The sequence below is a fragment of the Mixophyes fleayi genome, chromosome 6, assembly GCF_038048845.1.
Source record: "Mixophyes fleayi isolate aMixFle1 chromosome 6, aMixFle1.hap1, whole genome shotgun sequence".
Taxonomy (NCBI): domain Eukaryota; kingdom Metazoa; phylum Chordata; class Amphibia; order Anura; family Limnodynastidae; genus Mixophyes; species Mixophyes fleayi.
Genome location: NC_134407.1, coordinates 34,512,819 through 34,533,131, shown reverse-complemented (window position 1 = coordinate 34,533,131; position 20,313 = coordinate 34,512,819). Strand labels below are relative to the sequence as shown.

At 39.1% G+C, this 20,313-nt stretch overlaps 1 protein-coding gene across 4 annotated transcripts in view; it reads right to left on the bottom strand.

Annotated features, from left to right (window-relative positions):
- The window catches only part of SEMA4G (semaphorin 4G), a 507,048-nt gene that overhangs the window by 358,691 nt on the left and 128,044 nt on the right, over positions 1–20,313 (bottom strand). For all 4 annotated transcript variants that reach the window (XM_075216263.1, XM_075216260.1, XM_075216261.1 and 1 more), the window contains 6 exons: positions 15,508–15,652; positions 14,100–14,322; positions 13,732–13,847; positions 4,053–4,207; positions 3,363–3,424; positions 619–1,755 (listed from right to left, as the gene is read on the bottom strand). In XM_075216263.1, coding sequence (XP_075072364.1) covers positions 929–1,755; positions 3,363–3,424; positions 4,053–4,207; positions 13,732–13,847; positions 14,100–14,322; positions 15,508–15,652 — 1,528 coding nt within the window. In that variant the 3' untranslated portion in view covers positions 619–928. The remainder of the gene's footprint in view (positions 1–618; positions 1,756–3,362; positions 3,425–4,052; positions 4,208–13,731; positions 13,848–14,099; positions 14,323–15,507; positions 15,653–20,313) is intronic.

Here is a 20,313-nt window from a genome sequence, read left to right as displayed (position 1 = left end):
ACGGCGCTGCGGACACCTTGTGGCGCCTAACAAATAAATGATAATAATAATAATAATAATAATAATAATAATAATAATATCTGTGATCTCTCACAACCATCAGCTGAAAAGCTTGTGACTCTGTACACACTACAGATATCTGCATACACTGCTGGTTGTGAGTGCATACACACTTTTCACATTTGCCTGACATTGTTCCGTCATTGATCGTGATTTTTAGAAAACCAAATCAACAGTTTAGTTGCGTTTTGGCGCAATAAAACATGATGGTAGGACCATACACACTCTTGCAATATTGTGTGATCTGCACGATAATTGCATCCGTGCATACCTAGCTTAATGCATGGAGGTTAACTACAGCTGAATGGACAGCTGCCGAAAGGTGACTGTCTCTTATATATGTTCTCACGGCAGTTCTACTAGTTTATTTAGCAAAAAAAAAATTTGTGGCCGACTATATTCTCTAAACTTTGCCCGTGCAGATATCATTTCATGGTTCAATGCTACAAATCTATTAATAGCCTGGGAAATCGGAACCAGAGAGTGACACCTTTACAAATCAGATCACTGTGTATACAAAGTAAGAATGGGTGCTCTGACTTGGGCATACAAACCTACCTGTTTATGCTTTGGTCATAGTTCTTCCAAAACAGAACAGAGCAGAATTTCTCCACTAGGAGGACGTGTCCTCCTTCTAGTTGTCCATTTTATGGTCTAAATACCATGGCAGATGAGAACCCTGGAGCTTCACAGATAAAGGTGTCTAGTATAAGAGTTGTAGACCTTCACAGCGCTGGTTTAGTATAAATAAAACTATGTGGGAAGGCATGGGAGTAAATGAAAATATTATAAAAAGTAATTAGTTACAAAAAATATGTTCATTGAGGTAGCATTGTGATTTTTGTTCATTGTCTATTAGCAGTTTTGACTAAACAGAACTTTCATCCAGCTTTTCAACCAGCTGTGTGTGTTTCCTCTTCTCTAGGATCTTGCTAAGCTCTTCTGTGAAAGAATTGTACAAGGGAGAACTCGACTCCTCACTTTGTCTTAAAAGCATGTAACTGTTACCATTAATTTTCCTCAGCATGTTGGGAAGGGTGCTGATCCCATTGGTGAATTCTGAGGGCAAAGGAGGAGGTGGAGGCGGGGGAGGAGGATTTAGTTTTCTCGGAGAAGCTGTTGGCGCCTCGCCGGGGATGATCTGAAGACAACCATCAGAATAATTGTTGAGCTCCTCTGACTTGTCTTTGAAGTTTGAGGATACTGTCTGAAGCTCCACACTGGTGATCCGGGAGTTGCCCATTGCATATTTACCCTTTCTTTTCTGCTGGCAATAAACATACAGTAAAACAATAGAGAGTACTAGGCAGAGTCCACCCAGAACAGTAATTACTGAAATGTACACAAACTCCAGATTGGAAGAAGAACGTTGCGCTGCTGTTGGCAAAGGGACAATAGGAGTGGGGTCAGAGTGCACCACTTTTGGTAGCTCCAACAGAACAGTGACGTTATATGATGCAACTATGAACTGTAAACCACTTTCTTCAGAGTAACAACTGTATTCACCGCTGTGTTCTAAAAGAGCATCCGTGATGAGGAGTCCATCGACACCCACTCGAAGGTGACCTTCATCACCTTCCAATGGGTCTGTGCCATTTACAAGCCACTGTGCACTTGCCAGGTTAGACCGGAGGTCACACTGCAGTAGTACATCGTATCCTTTCAAAACTGTCTGCAATTTCATCACAGGAGCAGCTGAAACACATAAGGGAAAATATAAGTGGTGGCCCACAATCATTCTATTGCACAAGTATATAAGACAGAAAAATGTCACAATGCATTAATAGACTTGAGATAGAAAAAAAAATCAATAAGAGGTCTAGGGAGGCCATAGATATTTACTGTTCAATGAAGCATGAAGAATGTGTTTGGATTCTCTCTTCTATCCTTAACCTTCCTTCTCCTAGGCCTAATATTGATTTGTCAGATTTGATTCAGAAAATCACAGAAGGAAAAATTTGAGATGCAGAATTGTGCAATGAATAATAATAATTGTCGACTACTAATACACATAGTGTAAACAGTTTAAATTAAACAAGGCTGATATTTTACCTTTTAATCGAGGCGTGGACAACCTGTGGCTCTCAAGATATTGTGAAACTACAAGTCCCAGCATACCTCGCCAGCTATCAGCTAGCCATCTACTGGCAAAGCATGCTGGGGCTTGAACTTTCACAACACCTGGAGAGCCACAGGTTGTTCAGGCCTGTTTTAATCAAGTAGGGGTAGTGCTGGGTGGTCACATCACAAATAATTCTCTTTAAATCCTGACTTTGAATGGTGTTTTGGGCATTTTTGCATACTTGATCACAGGGTTAATCATCCATTACACATGGTTACACATTACACAGAGCTTATTTCAAACAACTCTCTCTAGAACTGAACTCCAGATTTATTTATTTTTACATTTTTGGCTATTGTGTTAAGACTTCAGGTGTAAACATGAATCACTACATATTTTATTCAGTGGTTTTAAAAACAAAACATGACTGTTTCAGCTAAGCACTGAAATAAGTCCATGGGGCTTCATGTGCATTGTCAAAGGCCAAAATGTCAGACAAAACAATGCAGCAATTTTCTTAGTTAAAAATAAGCAAACTCTGGGTACACTAAAAATAAAAAGGTCTCCTTTCTCCTTCAGAAATCTCTCACTTCAACAATGCAAGTAACCTTCACCTAGTTTGGATAATAACTTGGGAGCAATACAATATAAAACACAATTATTCATCACTCTCGACTAAAAATAGAATGCACAGTTCTATAAAACTTGCATGTACAGAATACTATTTTATTTCTTTATGAAACGATCCCTTAGAGATTAGTGTGTTATGTTATTACATATGTGTTTCCAGTATATATATATAAAACAGAAAGCTGTGAACGTTTCTATGTATGCACACCATTAAGGATTCCTGCTCCGATGTGTATTAGGACTTCCTATTTCTCCTATAAAACACTGCAGTGATTGTTCAGATGGTTTACACCTTCAGATTGTGATGTTTGTTAAAAAACTTTGACAGTATAAAGACTTCCTTAGATAGGAAATTTTAGGTAATAGTTCCCATACTAGCACTTTTTCTGCTTGATATTCTACCAGCTAAATCCCTACACAGAATGCATAAAAAACAATGCAAACCCCCCCATCATTAATTACATAAAGTGGGCAGAAAATCTAAGTGCACATTAGGTTTTAACTAGTGTAGCACAATACCACTTTCTCAGAGGCCTAGCGGTACACTCATTAAGTACCATTTTCATGCTAGCATGCAATACTGAAGTTGTAAAACAAACAAAGCATTTACCGTCGTCTGTGTTGTTTAAACATCCTCCGTTACCATTCTGCATATCCTGCGTCATCTGTACCCTGCAAGCAGCCAAAGACAACAATTCATGCAGTAAAGTGTGATGACAAGCTCAGACCTCAAGTAAATGGAGAGTTAGACAACTTAATAAAATAAAAAGCAATAAAAGAACCACAAGGGGGGGGGTGGCACAAGGTTGGGCTGAACACTTGATGACTTCAGAGGTAGTGGATAGATTTTCTCCCACATGAAACAGATTTTTGTAACAATTAAAAAACATACCTCATTATTTACACTCAAGTGAAAGCATCAGCCTGAAGTTTTACATTCCAGTTTTAATGAATTGAGTCATTCTCATTGTTCATTGCCAACTCGTAATTAGTCAATAACTTTCCACCGAATTTTGAGTGCAACAAAGGATAATGAAAAGCACAATACTAGTGCATTGAGCAAGCTATTCTTTTGAGATACAGGTTTATGTTTATAGAGATTTAAGGCTCCCATATTAAAATGTAGTATATTGTTTTAACAGGCCTTAAAGTGTACCTGTCACCTTCATAGAGTGGAGGCAGACATGAATTCCCGAGAGTCCGCAGTTAAGCATAGCTATTTGCAGCAGCTTGCTAGTAAAATGATAGTGGAAATATATATATAGACCCCCCCCCCCCTCCAAAAAAAATAATAAATTACCAATCTTGTGATGTAAGGGGTTCCCGACATGAATTTCCATCCCATCCACAATATGGGTTCCTGGCTAGGTGGCAGTCATAGCAGGAGGTATATTGGTTACAGCTGGACAACGATAACTGCAGGACTTCACTCTGAGCTCCAATATACAAACTATTCTGGAAAACAAGTCACCAGATGATGGTTACAAATCCTGTATAAATTGTTATTTCTAATTATCATTCTGGTAGAACAAGATTGCAATTTGCTACATGCAACAAACATCTCACTGACTTCCACATCTGCCAGACCTCTTATAATTAGAAGGGTCAGTGTGAATCGCGGTGCTAGATGTCTGTACCACCTTAGAATGGCTTCAGTACATTCCATCTACAATCTGATTGATAAAAGCAGTCTTCTCATAACTGGCTTTCAAGCAGTTAACAGGCCCTGAGAGAAATTCTTAGAAACGACTATTTTGTCTCACAGAAGGAAGGAACAAAAAAAATGATGAACCAATTCTACAAGCACATTAAATGATACGTGATTAGGAGACAATTAAGGTGTACATAAACATGCTGACATTTTGTGGGAAGGGAAGGATACATTGGAGCGACAACTTGTGACTTCCCCCTGATCACCTCCTCCCATGCGCGTATCCAAGACTTCCTCGCGCTGCCCCCCTCCACTGGAACAAGCTCCCTCCCTCTATCAGAACTTCCCCTAATCTGTCCAGTTTCAAACGGGCTCTAAAATCCCACCTTTTTCTTAAAGCCTTCCAGTCTCCCACTTAATTTCCTACCTTTTCTTCTACCTCTTCCCCTTCCCCTTCATTCCCCTTCCCTTATACTTATCTCTCCCTCGCTCCCCCGTCTGTCTACCCCTCCCCTTAGATTGTACGCTCCTCTGAGCATGGTCTTCTCTCCTCCTGTCCTCACCACTCTTAACTCGGCTCTCCAGCTACCTAGCCCTCCTCCTCGAGGACCCTCTTCCTCCCCGTCCCCTCTCGCTCCTTCCTCTCCCCTCTGGGGGTTTCCCGGTCATCCGGGCCCTCCCTCTCGGGCTCAGCCGTTTACAGGACCTTCCCCTCGCCCCTCTAGCTGTGCTTTGAGCTCACCGAGTTACTGTGCTTATTGTTTACTGTACTGTACTGTCTCCCCTTGTATTGTAACTTTGTTTGTCCCTGTACGGCGCTACGGACACCTAGTGGCGCCCTATAAATAAAAATTAATAATAATAATAATAATAATAATAATAAATACAACACCTATTTGGAGGCAAGATGTGCTCAGAGCTTTTTTTTTTATATATCATATGTTATATGTTTTATCTAGGAATAAATATTTTTTATTACATTTGTATTATTTATTGATTGTATCCCAGTTCAAGGGAACAAGTAATATCACAATTATAAGTTGATCCAGCGCTAGACATCCTTGTATATATATGTGCTCAGAGCTTTAGCCTAACAGCAATTATAACCTACAGTTTGCTTCATTGTGTAAAACAAGTGCTTAAATCTAATACAGAAGGGTGAAAAATAGAAAAAGCCAATCAGGTTGTGAATGTCAACAATCTGCCTGTAAAGTATGGGGCAGATGAGAGTGAGAATAATGAAATGAGATAAGGGATGAAGAGGCCACATTTTAGAGAAATTCCTTGGTGTGGAGAGTACCAGTTCAAAGCTTTGGAGTCTAGTTTTATAATTTTAATGGAAAACATTGTGCGTCTCCGTGTTGCAACTACAGCTGAGAACCACATTTCCAGGAGCACTCAAAGCAAAGTAAGAAAAAACTTCATACATGTAGCAACAGCAGCACCATAGCTCCCCACCCTCATGATTAAGTTAAGCAGAGTCTAATCCAGCAGTATTTTAGAAGTAATATGGAAGAGTTTATTTTATTGAAAGTGGTTGCACTAAAGTGGTCGGAAGTTGGACTTCTATACTGTTGCACAGTGCTCTTCTGGAGAGAGATCCTCCGATCTGCACACCTAGGTGCACTTCTAGACTACAAAGACCTCCCAAGATCAGAGGGTAGGTGAGCCCCTTTGATGTGGCTCTGGTCGGACCTTGATGTGCTCTGGTCGGACCAGGCACACTGTGCAAAACCAAGGCGTAACCTCCTTACCTACACTAAAACCCAGAAACATTTAATTTGCACACATGTTAAATTACTGTGGAAGATCACTGTTTTCACTCTATTCCTTGGAAGCCCAAAAATATTCCAGCATGATTCCAAGAAGTCATATAGTTAAGACCATTTCCTACCATATATAATTTTACTGTAAGATAAACATTTCTTTCTTGATACATTAATTACACCAGCTCTCTGAATTATAACTAAACATTTTTTTTCCAATCTAACATTCTGTCCCAGACTATCACAGATGTATGACCAGGCCTACAACAGCAATTCAGACCTGTGACTGCTGACCTACAATTTTAGCCTGCAGTCACATGCAAGCAATCGAGGTCTTCTATAAATTGGATGTGACCAGCATGTTTCATATAAGCCCTCCATTTTAGACTACCAGGGATAGTCCATCCCCTTAAATTTATATACTATCATCAAACACACAACGTAAGGATTTAAGGATCCTGACAATCTCATGCAGGAATATTAGACACCAAACTTGTTCCATCTGAGCAGGACTAAAGTCTAATCACGTATAGAAAGCCTATAATAACATGTAGCAACCTTTGAAAGGTAGAGACTCTAGCTCTAACAATGCAGCAGAATATACTTTATGGTTTCCGCTTAACATTGGAAATGGTCTGGAGAGATTACATTGCAGTAGGGCATAATGTATAATATTTACTGCATGTTCTCACAAAAGTCACAAAAAGACAGATGATGTAAAACAAGTAATATCCCCTCTAGCATTGAACTCAAAACCATTTTCTGGAAAACCAAATTACTGCATCTTGTAGACAAGACCTTGAGTTTGGACAGATGAAAGGCAAAAGGACGGAAGGCTTTTGTTGCGTTTTAGAACCCGTGTGGAATTGTATCTAATTCAAATGCTGTAGCAAAAATGTCTAATAAATAAAATATAAGAACCAATGTGGTGAGTTCAGTGACCATGTCTAGGTATATAACAATCCTATTCTCAGCACCTTCTGTAGCCACAGTCCTCACAGTGCCTATAGGAGAAGAGCTCAGTGACCACGTCTAGGTTATAACATTACTTTTCTCAGCACCTTGTGTAGCTGCACTCCTCACAGTGCCTATAGGAGGAAGAGCTCAGTGATCATGTCTAGGCATAATACAGTCAAGTCCATAAATATTGGGACATCAACACAATTATCATATATTGGGCTCTATACACCACCACAATGGATTTGAAATGAAACTAACAAGATGTGCATTAACTGCAGACTTTCAGCTTTAATTAGAGGGAATTTACATCCAAATCAGGTGAACAGTGTAGGGATTACAACAGTTTCTATATGTGCCTCCCACTTTTTAAGGGACCAAAAGTAATGGGACAAACTAAACAATCCTACATCAAACTTTCACTTTTTAATACTTTGTTGCAAATCCTTTGCAGTCAATTACAGCCTAAAGTCTGGAACGCATAGACATCACCAGGCGCTGGGTTTCATCCCTGGTGATGCTCTGCCAGGCCTCTACTGCAAATGTCTTCAGTTCCTGCTTGTTCTTGGGGTATTTTCCCTTCAGTTTTGTCTTCATCAAGTGAAATGCATGCTCAATCGGATTCAGGTCAGGTGATTGACTTGAGCATTGCATAACATTCCACTTGTTAGCCTTAAAAAACTCTTTGATTGCTTTTGCAGTATGCTTCGGGTCATTGTCAATCTGCACTGTGAAGTGCCGTCCAATGAGTTCTGAAGCAGATAATATTGCCCGAAACACTTCAGAATTCATCCTGCTGCTTTTGTCAGCAGTCACATCATCAATAAATACAAGGGAACCAGTTCCATTGGCAGCCATTTGGATCATGAGTAGTTCCTTTCCTTCTCCATACTCTTCTCGTCCCATCACTCTGGTACAAGTTGATCTTTGTCTCATCTGTCCATAGGATGTGGTTCCAGAACTGTAATGGCTTTTTTAGATGTTGTTTGGCAAACTCTAATCTGGTCTTCCTGTTTTTGTGGCTCACAAATGGTTTACATCTTGTGGTGAACCCTCTATATTCACTCTTGTGAAGTCTTCTCTTGATTGTTGAGTTTGACACATATACACCTACCTCCTGGAGAGTGTTCTTGATTTGGCCAACTGTTGTGAAGGGGTTTTTCTTCACCAGGGAAAAAAATTCTTCTGTCGTCCACCACAGTTGTTTTCCGTGGTCTTCCGAGTCTTTTGGTGTTGCTGAGCTCTCCGGTGCGTTCTTTCTTTTTAAGAATGTTCCAAACAGTTGATTTGGCCACACTTAATGTTTTTTGCTATCTCTCTGATGGGTTTGTTTTGATTTTTCAGCCTAATGATGGCTTGCTTCACTGATAGTGACAGCTCTTTGGATCTCATATTGAGAGTCGACAGCAACAGATTCCAAATGCAAATGTCCCACCTAGAATCAACTCCAGACATTTTACCTGCTTAATTGATGATGAAGTAATGAGGGAATAGCCCACCCATGTCCATGAAATAGGTTTTGAGTCGATTGTCCCATTACTTTTGGTCCCTTAAAAAGTGTGAGGCACATATAGAAACCGTTGTAATTCCTACACTGTTCACCTGATTTGAATGTAAATACCCTCAAATTAAAGCTGAAAGTCTGCAGTTAATGCACATCTTGTTAGTTTCATTTCAAATCCATTGTGGTGGTGTATAGAGCCCAAAATGAGAATTGTGTCGATGTCCCAATATTTATGGACTTGACTGTATATTTCTCTTCTCAGCACCTTGTGTAGCTGCACTCCTCACAGTGCCTATACGAGGAAGAGCTCAGTGATGTCTAGGTTATAACATTCCTCTTCTCAGCATATTGTGTAGCTGCACCCCTCAAAGTGCCTATAGGAGGGAAGAAGAGTTCAGTGACCATGTATAAGTATATAACAGTACTCTTCTATGCACCTTGTGTAGCCACACTCCTCACAGTGACTATAGGAGAAGAGCTCAGTGACCATGTCTAGGTGGCTAAACAAGGTGCTGAGAAAAGGAATGCTATACACACTCCTCACAGTGACTATAGGAGAACAACTCAGTGACCATGTCTAGGTAAATAACATTCCTCTTATCAGTGTACTGTGTAGCTGTACTCCTCACAGTTCAGTGATCATGTCTGGGGATATGATATTCAACTTCTCAGTACATTGCGTAAGTGCCCTCGTCACAGTGACTACAGGAGGAAGTGCTCAGTGATCATTTCTGGGGTTATGACATTCCCCATCTCAGCACATTGTGTAAGCACCCTCGTCACAGTGACTACAGGAGGAAGTGATCAGTGATCATTTCTGGGGATATGATATTCACCTTCTCAATGTCACAACCCTAATCTCAGTGACTATAGGAGAAATTGCTGTGTAATCAATTCTGGGTGTTCTACATTTCCTTTCTTCATACTGTGAAGCAGCACTTCTGACAAAGACCACAGTAGGTGGCACTCTGTGAATGGGACTATGACATTCCCCTCCTCGGTACTTTGCATAGCGTCACTCCTGACAGTGGGCTCTGCGTGATCATGTCTCTATGTCTGATTCAATCACTGAGTAGCAGCAATTATTTTTTTCTTCACCGTGGTTTTTCGAATGTCCTAGATAATGCGTCTCCAGATAAAAAATGTAATGCCTGAATACCACTTACTGTAGTCTACCAGTCAGAGCATGTGATCCTCTTTCCAGCAGACCTTATTTTGGGATGTTAAAGCCCCTAACCGTGAATCGTGAATGTCTCATTTACTGTATTTTATTTTAGGTCCTCAAATACTTTACATATGCCTACATTAAAATGAAGACATTTAGATTAAAAAAAAACCTGAAGAGGACTTCTATGAATTTCTAATAGGAGATTTAATATAAAATATTCTAGCATTCAACTAATCAAATATTCTATTTAACACCATATTCCCATATACTGGAATTAAATCTGGAGGTAATGTTCACTAATCAGTTTTAAGAAAAGCAATATAATTGTTACTCATTGAAAAATATTCCTTAAATATTCTAGCATACAGAATTTAATTTCAAAACCACAAAGCAATAACAGTCATGTGCTGTCAGAGCATGCTGGCACTTGTAATGCTACAAGTACACTAGATTTTTAGATTTTAACCCGGATACCCACCATCCAGGGGGAGCACTGGACTCTTATATGCAAGTGTAAAACCAGATGTTTTTAATCCGATTTTACCATGTAGTTTAGCTTAGATGCAACGCATCTATTCTATTTGGGAAGAAAAGACGCATCCGAAGTGTGCTGGTTTGCAAACAGCATACCAAACCGCTCTTTAGTATATCTACCCCTTAAGGCAGTGAAACCCAAACTTTCTCAGTTTGAGACAATTTTAGGGTCTCCATAACTTTATCAAGGCACCTCTAAGCCAAAATAATTACCAAGTAGTCCCCCCATCTTACATACCATCAGCCCTGGCCAGGGCACCCCAGTGAGATCACCGCAGTACCCAAGGAAAACGCAGCACACAGTCTGGGAACCACTGCCTTAAGGGTTGTTGTTTTTTAGCAACAAAATGCATGGGTTATTTTGAACTGATATTCAGGATCCTGCCTGTCTGAACACAAAGAAATGTTGGGCCAGAAAATTAAAGTTCTATGTTGTAAGAAATCATGCTGAAATTCCTGTGAATTTATGTGCAAGAGATTACTGTGAATTCCAGTCGTCAGACTACAAAATAATTACTTTCTTTGACATTTCTTGAGTCCAATATATATATATATATATATATATATATATATATATATATATATATATATATATATATATATATATATATATATATATACACATATATATATATATATATATATATATATACACACACTCACATACATGCATAAAAACACAATAAAACAGTGGACATTTGAAGTGAGCATAAAAATCAATTAACACAAATATTACAACACAACTGCTTCTTTTTTTTTTTATGAGAGTCCAATATGGAGATAAAAGCAAGAATGAAATCCATAATTGTAAAATGTAAGATTAGCGGTATGTATCCATACAAGTGAATGCAATAAATGTGTAACACTCTCTGACTGAGTTTTAGGGAAGAATTATCCTATGAAAAAAAAACATCCCTCTTCTTTACAATTAATAGAACTGTCAGGCCAACCCGCAGTTTGGGTCAGCACTGCCAGCAATCCAAATCTGCTTCTCCTGGAATTGACAATACAAATGGCAGGGAGCCACTTTCTAACATGAGTGCAGCGTGGACACAGACACAGCAATCAGCATCTTTGTTAGACAATAACGCTGTGCTGTTTTTACCATCCTTCTGAGGCTTGTTAGCAGGGGAACAGTGGTTGGAGCATCGGTAAGTAAGAACACTCTCAGATAGCGTGGTTTCTGGCACTGGACTCCCTCAGTTCTGCTAGTTGGTGAGAGTAGGGATGTTTGCTAAAAATTATTTTACACTTAAAATATCCTTTAAATAATTACCACAACCTTAACTTTTGTTGCCAGTGGTTTTCCAACCCAAATTATATCGGTGGTAATCTACTCCGACATGGACAAGCCCTACAAAGAAATTCCGAATTTATGAAAAACAGATTTGAAAATAAACAGACTTACCGTCAACCGGACGCTGGAGATGTCCGATGGGAGCACCATGTTGACAGCAACTGATTCCGAATGGAGAAGTGTTCGGCAGTGCAGGATGACGTCACCGCAACGTCTGTCAATAGAAATTTAAAGCGGCAATGTGGGGACCCATAAGGTTAAGTGTTTAAACACTTAACCCAACATTGCAGCTTTAAATTTCTAATGACGTTGCAGTGATGTCATCCTGCACTGCCGAACACTTCTCCAATCGGAATCAGTTGCTGTCAACATGGTGCTCCCATCGGACATCTCCAGCGTCCGGTTGAAGGTAAGTCTGTTTATTTTCAAATCTTTTTTTTCATAAAAACGGAATTACTTTGTAGGGCTTTTTCATGTCGGAGTATTGCTCATCGGTGAAGCGTACCCAATCCAATTATATATGGAAGACGATATGTAGCCTATTGTTTCGTTTTTTATTGAGACATTAACATTTTTCATTGCATTAAAGTTGTATTAAAATTAAGTTTATTATGGCTAAAAATAAATCGGAAAATTACCATAGAGCAAGATACATGTGAAATGTGCAGAAACACATCCAATCAGTGGTCAAAGTTGACAATTAGAAGTGGCGGTATGAAAAATGAAACGGGAATGTAAGTGAATGGAATTTGATAGCTTTACAATAAAGGCAGTAGGAGAAGTGGCGGTAAGGCATACCACCGTATACTTCCCACTTCCACCACTGCATCCAATTGTATTACTACAGCACAAATCTGCATTTTAAGCTCTACGAAATTTGTTGGCACTATATAAATATTGATGATTATGATTTTCAAAGGAGAGAAGCTACAATGATATGCGTTCAAGTCAAAAAGTTAGTGGTCACAATCTTCTTGGATAAATTATTCATGTAGGAGTTAACATGAAATATAAAAATGTGCAAAATGGCAATTATGGCTAAAATAGAAAAAAATAGGCTAATTACCAAAGAGAGTAAGAATGACGGAAAATTCTTCAGGCAGAACAGTAGCAAAAGAAAAGTTAAAAAGGACTGAATGGATTTAGCTATAAGATAATTGAACCAGGTGCTTCCATCCATGAGTCCTGAGGGAGCTTAATGCAGTTATTGCCAAATCATTAGGAGAGGAAACAAAGTCACACTTTCACTCAGGAAAGAGGTTCTTTATAGTAAGAGTAGTGAAACTATTAAAATCACTCCCACAGGAACTAGTGTTGGTTAACACTGTATATAAGATTAAAAAATGATTAGACATCTTCCTAACAAAATAGACAATGGACTACTGGCATTCAACACACACATATATAAATGAAAGCATCTGGAAGTACTGGAAATATGATAAGATGTTTAAAACTATGCAACTTACATATTACTTTATGTTATTGTAATGTTAACCATAGGTGTAGGTTAATGTTAATATATAGATATTTTTAGATTCTCTCTTTGATCATTTTGACTTGTATTGTAATTTCATGAAAACCATAAAAACAAATGTCCTCGTATATGATAGTGTGTTGATTTATGGAGTAGTATAATAGTCAGTATGGAGTCAGAAGGCCGCACAGCATTTAACAGCTTCCTTGTTAAGAACACTATTGGTTCAGAGCAGGAAGAATTGCAACACTATTGGCTAGATGGAGAGGGGACCTTCTTCCTCCCTGCAGCCTATAGGGCTGCTCTGAGCCAGTCATGATCAGAGCAGGGGAGGGGCAGAGTTACTGCCTAAGTGACAGTACTTGTTTTCACCTATACTTTCCCCACAACAGTCAGTGCATGGATCCTTTGGATATATATATGGTTTCCACGACCACGCTGCCATGCCACTTAGGGGGAACACTGACCACAAGATCTTAATATGTAAACTCTTATGCAAAGCTCCTTTTTCTGAAAAACATTTTGCTGAATGATAATTAAATGCAGTCCTTGATATGTGTTTAAAGCAATATTTCAAAACAACATCTACATGTAACTATAGATAGGTTCAAAAAGTAACATATCCTACCTCTTTCTTTGATATAACTAGATTTTCAACTGGCTGTGGCTTCTTGAAGACCTGGATTTCTTCTATTATATGAACTTTCTCATTGACGATTACAGCCTTGTGAATCCAACCATTATCTACATGAAAACAAATAGAGGGAAATCAAAAGTCTGATCGGAAGAGCATTAGAAGATTTTAACAGCTAGAAGAAAAAATGGACAATCATACCATTAGCGCACATCCAAATATAGCAAATTTTACTGTCGAATGTAGTATATTAGAGATATTGTTGTACTGTTTTAGCTTCAATTCCACATCACATTTTTGCTGGACAAAGACTAAATTATTTGAGAAAAGAAATTCTAGAGGAACGTTTTTTCCATACAGACCTGTCCCTAAAAACAGCACATCATATTTTTCCTTATCCAGAGCGGTGACTCTATCTACAGCGATCCGCGTGTATATTATATTCTTCTTCATGAGGAGTGGCAGCTCACCATCCGGCTTTACCTGCTCATACACTAGAGGATGGAGCTTCACAAAATCCAGGACATTATTGGGGAGATCCTGGGAAACGTTGTAGCCACTATTTCGGAATTCATTTGTAATGCACTGTAAGGACACAAAAGCCACGTAGGATATTACAGATTTTCAATTTATGATTTCCAGGAATATTTTCTGCTGAAGCTTTACATCAACAGCTCCTACTCAGACAACTAAAATAGTCCTTATATGGCAAACTCCAAATAAATATGAACAAGATGGAGGTGTAAAACTGTGGAATGTTCTGAAGGATCGGAAATCACAACTAAAAATAACTACAAGACAGCAACAGTTTTCCAACTTGGTTACAAAATAGACTGAAAGAAGAATGTCTGCATAGAACACAAAACTATTTTTATACATTCAGTTCTATTTTAAGGTTTCTACATGCAAATGAAGCCCTTTCATAACTACTCTAACTGCAATAAGAATCGGGCACAATACCAATGCAGAACATTTTTGTCATTGTTGTTCTTTATTTATTTGCTTTTTTCATCCAAAGGAGACCCAGATCAGAGTAGACGAGATGGGTCTTTTATTTTGTCTATTGTTAGAGAAGTTAAATTAGACAAAGATTACATCCTTGAATAATTAGCATTAGTAAAGATCTTGAGAGCATATTAATGGCCATGATGTGATGGCAGGAAGCAAGGTGAGGTCTTCATCCCTGGTAGCATTTAAGAGAAGTGGCAGATGGCATTTCTAGATGAAGCGCCATCTCTGACCATTCCTCTGCCAAGCGTTGGTAAGCAGAACAGACACAATGCAGGGAGATATAATGCATCTGAAGGAAAGAGGGCAAGATCCCTACTGGGTGGAAGACAAAGCAGCATTCTGAATAGAACTAACCCTGTTGCCAATACAGTGAACTGCATGCTTAATAGTGCACTTATCGCAACTGACTGTGTTAATCGGCCACTCGGTCTGAGCATTGCATCTCGGGAATTTGCACATCGACCTGTGATACAAAATTGGACCCTGTCGCTCAGTGGACAGAATCAGCCTCTGCGTGACCATTATTACACATACGCAATTTCTACAGATATAGACACTTACCGAGCCCAGCCTGGGCTTTGTATCTTGGGAATTTGGCCACTGGTTGCTTAGTGGCTAGGATCGGCCTCTTCGTGTCCAACACTACACACATACAGCTTCTACAGATATAGACACTTACGGAGCCCAGCCTGGGCTTTGTATCTCGGGAATATGGCCCAACATTACACACATACAGCTTCTACAGAGATAGACACTTACTGAGCCCGGCCTGGGCTTTGGAACGTCTCCTTTATATCTAGCCCACTTCCTTGTGGAATCTTGATATTCCATGTATGGCCCCTCAAATACTTTCCGGATGACAGATATGCTGTATCGACAAACAGCTGAGGCTTCCAGATTTCTCCTAAGCACAAGAGAAATGACAACAGTAAGTAACTAAGTGGCTCCACTAGTGGGCAACAAGTTTTTCTGACCATATTGACCATATTGAACAATACTATGCTACAAAAGGGAGCTATGACTTTACAGTAGATGTAGCCAGACAGAATGACTACACTAACATTCCCCATTCCCAGCTGATATAGGAGGATAAATAAATAAAAAGCACTGTGTGATGGATAACAAAAGCAAATAAGGCATATACACATATTGTAGAAGACAACAGAGGAATAACTTAAAACCAATATGTATTCATCAGACCACAGTGTAAAACAGCCTATTATTTTTTACCAGTGTTTCTAGAACTCTGCTAAAATGGAGTAATGTACATGGATTTGTTCTGATTAACAGAGAATGTAGCAAACAAGCAATTCTTTTGAGTGATTTTGTGTCCTGCATCTCTAATTCCCATTAAATAAAATTTACATATGTGTGAGCCAGCTTGTGGTTAGATTAGGAGAGAAATGAATGAATTACAAAGGTTTCAAATTCTGCATTATTGTGAGACAATTCATGGGCCGACTGCTTCAACAGACTTGAAAATGATTCCGATTAGTATGGACACATCAGGACATTGCTAACCATCACACTACCACCTGTCCCTGAGTTGCAGAGAGAGTCCAAGTTATTAAAGAGAAATCATCATTAATTTAATCTGTGTAATAAACACCCTCTCCTACTGTGATCGCTGGTCATGGTGTAACAAATGTTGTGGGTATCTGTTTCTAATGCGATAATGGACACCTCTGTATATATTCGATCACATATTACATAGTGGCACAAGACAAAACCAAGATGGTATCATGGACAGTAAGGGTCAGATTGAATTCAACGCGATATGACTCTGAACATCGCATTGATGGTAAGAAATCTCTGCTCATTTATCTACGCACCTCTATGGGAAAAGTGAGTGAAAATTTATGTAAAAACTCTGAAGTTATGTGTCTCCGTGGACTGTTCCGGGGACATCGCATCACCTCACACCGAACTGGATCTGCCTCTATGGAGGGAATTCAATAAGCCACAATGCCACTGGGTTTTTACAGAAGTAACACCATAGTAAAGGAAAAAATGTGCAGTAATTGAATTACCCTTATATGTCAACATAATGTATATTATAGTGGGCATACTTGGATCAGAACTGCAACAGTAAGATTAGTCATTGGGTGTGGTAATTGTAAGAGATGAGCAGGACCCATTCCTTCTAAACCTGCCATTTCTAGCACTGTGTCTTTAGGGGGAATTCAACAGACAGCGTTGTGTTTGAGAGTAATGCGGCCCGCTCACTATTACCATTAGTACGGTAATTGCAGCGCTGATTTTTGCTCGCAGATCTGAGAGCCACGGGCAAACATCAGCATTGAAATAACCGTATTAACGGTAATAGTGCGCGGATTGCATTATTCTCAAGCATAACGCTGTCAATTGGATTCCCTAGTTTGAATCATTTCTTTTTAGTTTATTCATTTGTTAGACTAGAGCAACATTTAATCAATGACAGATTTATACTGGGTTAGAAATATAGGGGCCCATTTATCAAGCCGTAAACCATGCAGAAACGGCACATTTAATTATCCAAGCAATTTAACAAAACCATAACGCAGGAGATATCTGAGGTATCTTCAGATCTAGGCCAAAAATCACATAATCCCACAGTCCCCATAATTCTCATCTGTAGATTGAATTAGACGTTCTATCTTATGGAGAGAGAAACACAGGAGAGGGACCTTCTGATCCTTCTCCAGCAGGATTTGTGCTCTCCCCTACATTGTCTAACAAAAGTAACTCTGCTACATGTGCGACCTATGGTACTATGGTGTGCGCAGAAGACTCCCAGAGTCGTAAATAAAATCACAATCATCACAGGGAAAGCCTCTTATCGGATGATTTTTTTGAAAACATGGCCCATGTACTTCATCCCATACTGCTGCGAAAAACGGTGATACGAAATGATAATGTATGTGACAATTTTGCAGTGAGTCTTAAATAGACCCCATAGTTAGGGCAGGAGTACAGCCCAGCTTATCTGCCCACTGCGAGAAAAAAAAAACGAAAATATTTTTACACTGTAGTTCACATTAAAGCAGTTCTACACAGACTACTGGATAGGGTGAAAAACACACCCAAATCGCCGCTCTCCTTACCAGAGCCTCCATGCAGCCGGTTTTCCTGGGGCTCAATAGTTCATTGTGTGTAACTGCGCAGAACAATACATATCCACAATCATAGAGACTGCAGCTTTTGGTCCTCCTGCTCACATCTCCCTTAACAACTATTTTAAAGTGGTGACCATTACAGAAATGCTGGAGCCCCGGTAATAAAAAGGTTCAAATTTAATTTCAACAAAGTGAAAGCTATTCCATTAATGGGGAACGCTCATTTAAAATAAGTGACAGCAGATATTTCTTTTCCTAAGAGGTTCTTCTAATAATCAGCGCTCCCTTTGTCTCACATATGCAAGAATTTGCTTTCTGTTTCTTTCCAACAAAAACTTAGCTCTCCATTAGAGCCAGGCAGTCATGTACCTCCTCAGTGATCATGTGATGGCCGAAAAAGGAGAGGGATGCATGTCTGCTGAGAAGAGAGGTGTTATAAAGCCTCTCCGCTTACTACATACATTGTTGCTGTCATGGTAATCACATGATATTGAGCTAATTCATTTATAGCAGCTTGAATCTTCATACAGGTAACCAGAGTGACTCATGCTACAGAAACACACCACATTTTTAGAGGGGGTTGCAGTTTTAAGCATTTGCTAAAGTCTGATTTTATAACCACGGATAAAATAAATAGTTGCTTTTTGTCTAAAGTGTCATACAATACTGCTATGTAATATTGCAATAGGAAAGACATGTAATAAGAAAAGAAATCAGTGCCTCTTTCTTAACACATATAGCAATCCCTCCAACAGTGTATTTAATTTTACTGACATTGATCTTCTTTACGGAGGTAGAATGAGAGAATATCTACAAGAGAGATTAGAACAGCTCTCTGTGGATTTTCATGCAAGAACGGTTACATGCAAAAATACAAATATAATCATCCTAAATTATTTACAATCTAACCTAGTGGAGACGATGTAATGGGAAGAGGTAAAACAATGACAAACATTCCCAGTATTACAAAGAAGACACAGATGCCATGAACAGTACGTGAGTACTATAACTCCTAATATCTCTGAAATCATGACAGTGTAAGGGAAATCTAATGATTTTATTTATTTAAATTTCAGAGGAGTATATAATGTAGACCGATTCTACTAGACCATTACTGCTGTCTTTAATATGCTGGAACATTAAATTCCGCCTTCACAATGCCATCTGATGGGTTTATCTCTCCCCACCTGGACTCTGCATACAAATATTTGCTATGTAATATTTCTTGGCTCATTTTTATATTATTAGCAAATTATTTGGTAAATAGACCAAAAATGTTATTTAGAAAATAAGATTTGTTAGTTTGTTGTGTTGTTGCTATATCGTGCCAAGTTTTCCTTCCAGCAGTCAAACAATTGTTTACAAACTAAAAATTATGTTTTCAATATTTGACTCCGTCGCATTGTCACTATGTGGTCTGATAGTTATTTAGTATCGAAAAGGTAACCTATGTAAGATTTGGCACCTTTACCTTGAGAGCTGTGGAAGATATTCACCAACAAACAAACATATAAATACACACACAAACATATATATATATATATATACACACACACACACACATTAATATTTTTTTTTAAACCTTATGCAGAAGACAAAGAAAAGTCAGCTAAAGCCAACCAGGAGACAAGATGAGACAGGGCATGATCCGAACATAATGTAGTGCCAATGAGAGCGCATCCCTCTCTCCACACTTGACCTGACATGCAGCCTATCCACATAACAGCGCTCCTGCATTGCTGAATATTACTGCTCCACTGTTGATATCTATATCCAACACAAAGTACAGCAAACAACCCTCATGGCCATTTCACAAAATTGCTAACAGGTGCATAAAATCAAGCACACAGTCATATAATCTCCATATTGAAACATTAGGAGTCCACCAAATTTGTGCCTTACTAGAGCTGCCCCGGTGCACTGTAAGTGCTGTTATTTTGAAGTGGAAACGTCTAGGGGCAACAACAACTCAGCCGCAAAGCAGGAGCCATGGAATCACCTTCTCTGGGTTAACGAATCATGCCTCACCATCTGGCAGTCTGATGGACGGATCTGGGTTTGGTGGACACCAGAAGAAGGCTTCCTACCCAAATACGTACTGCCAACTGTAAAGTTTGGTGGAGGAGGAATAAAGGTCTGGGGTTTTTGTTGTTGTTTTATAGCTTGGCCTGGGCCCCTTAGTTCCAGTGAAGGGAATCTTAATGCTACAGCATACTATGACATTCTACAGTATTGGGTGCTTCCAACTTTGTGTCAACAGTTTGGGGAAGGATCTCTGCTGTCTCAGCATGACAATATCTTCGTGCACAAAGTGAGGTCCATCAGATCATTAGAAATGGCACTATAAATGCATTTCTTTGCCAAAAACGTAAGTGTTAACGCATATTATTTTTGATGGAGCTCAAGCTTTCTGTAATGCAGTGGCATGGTAACACCTTACTTTGTAACAGAGCGGACTAACACTGAACAA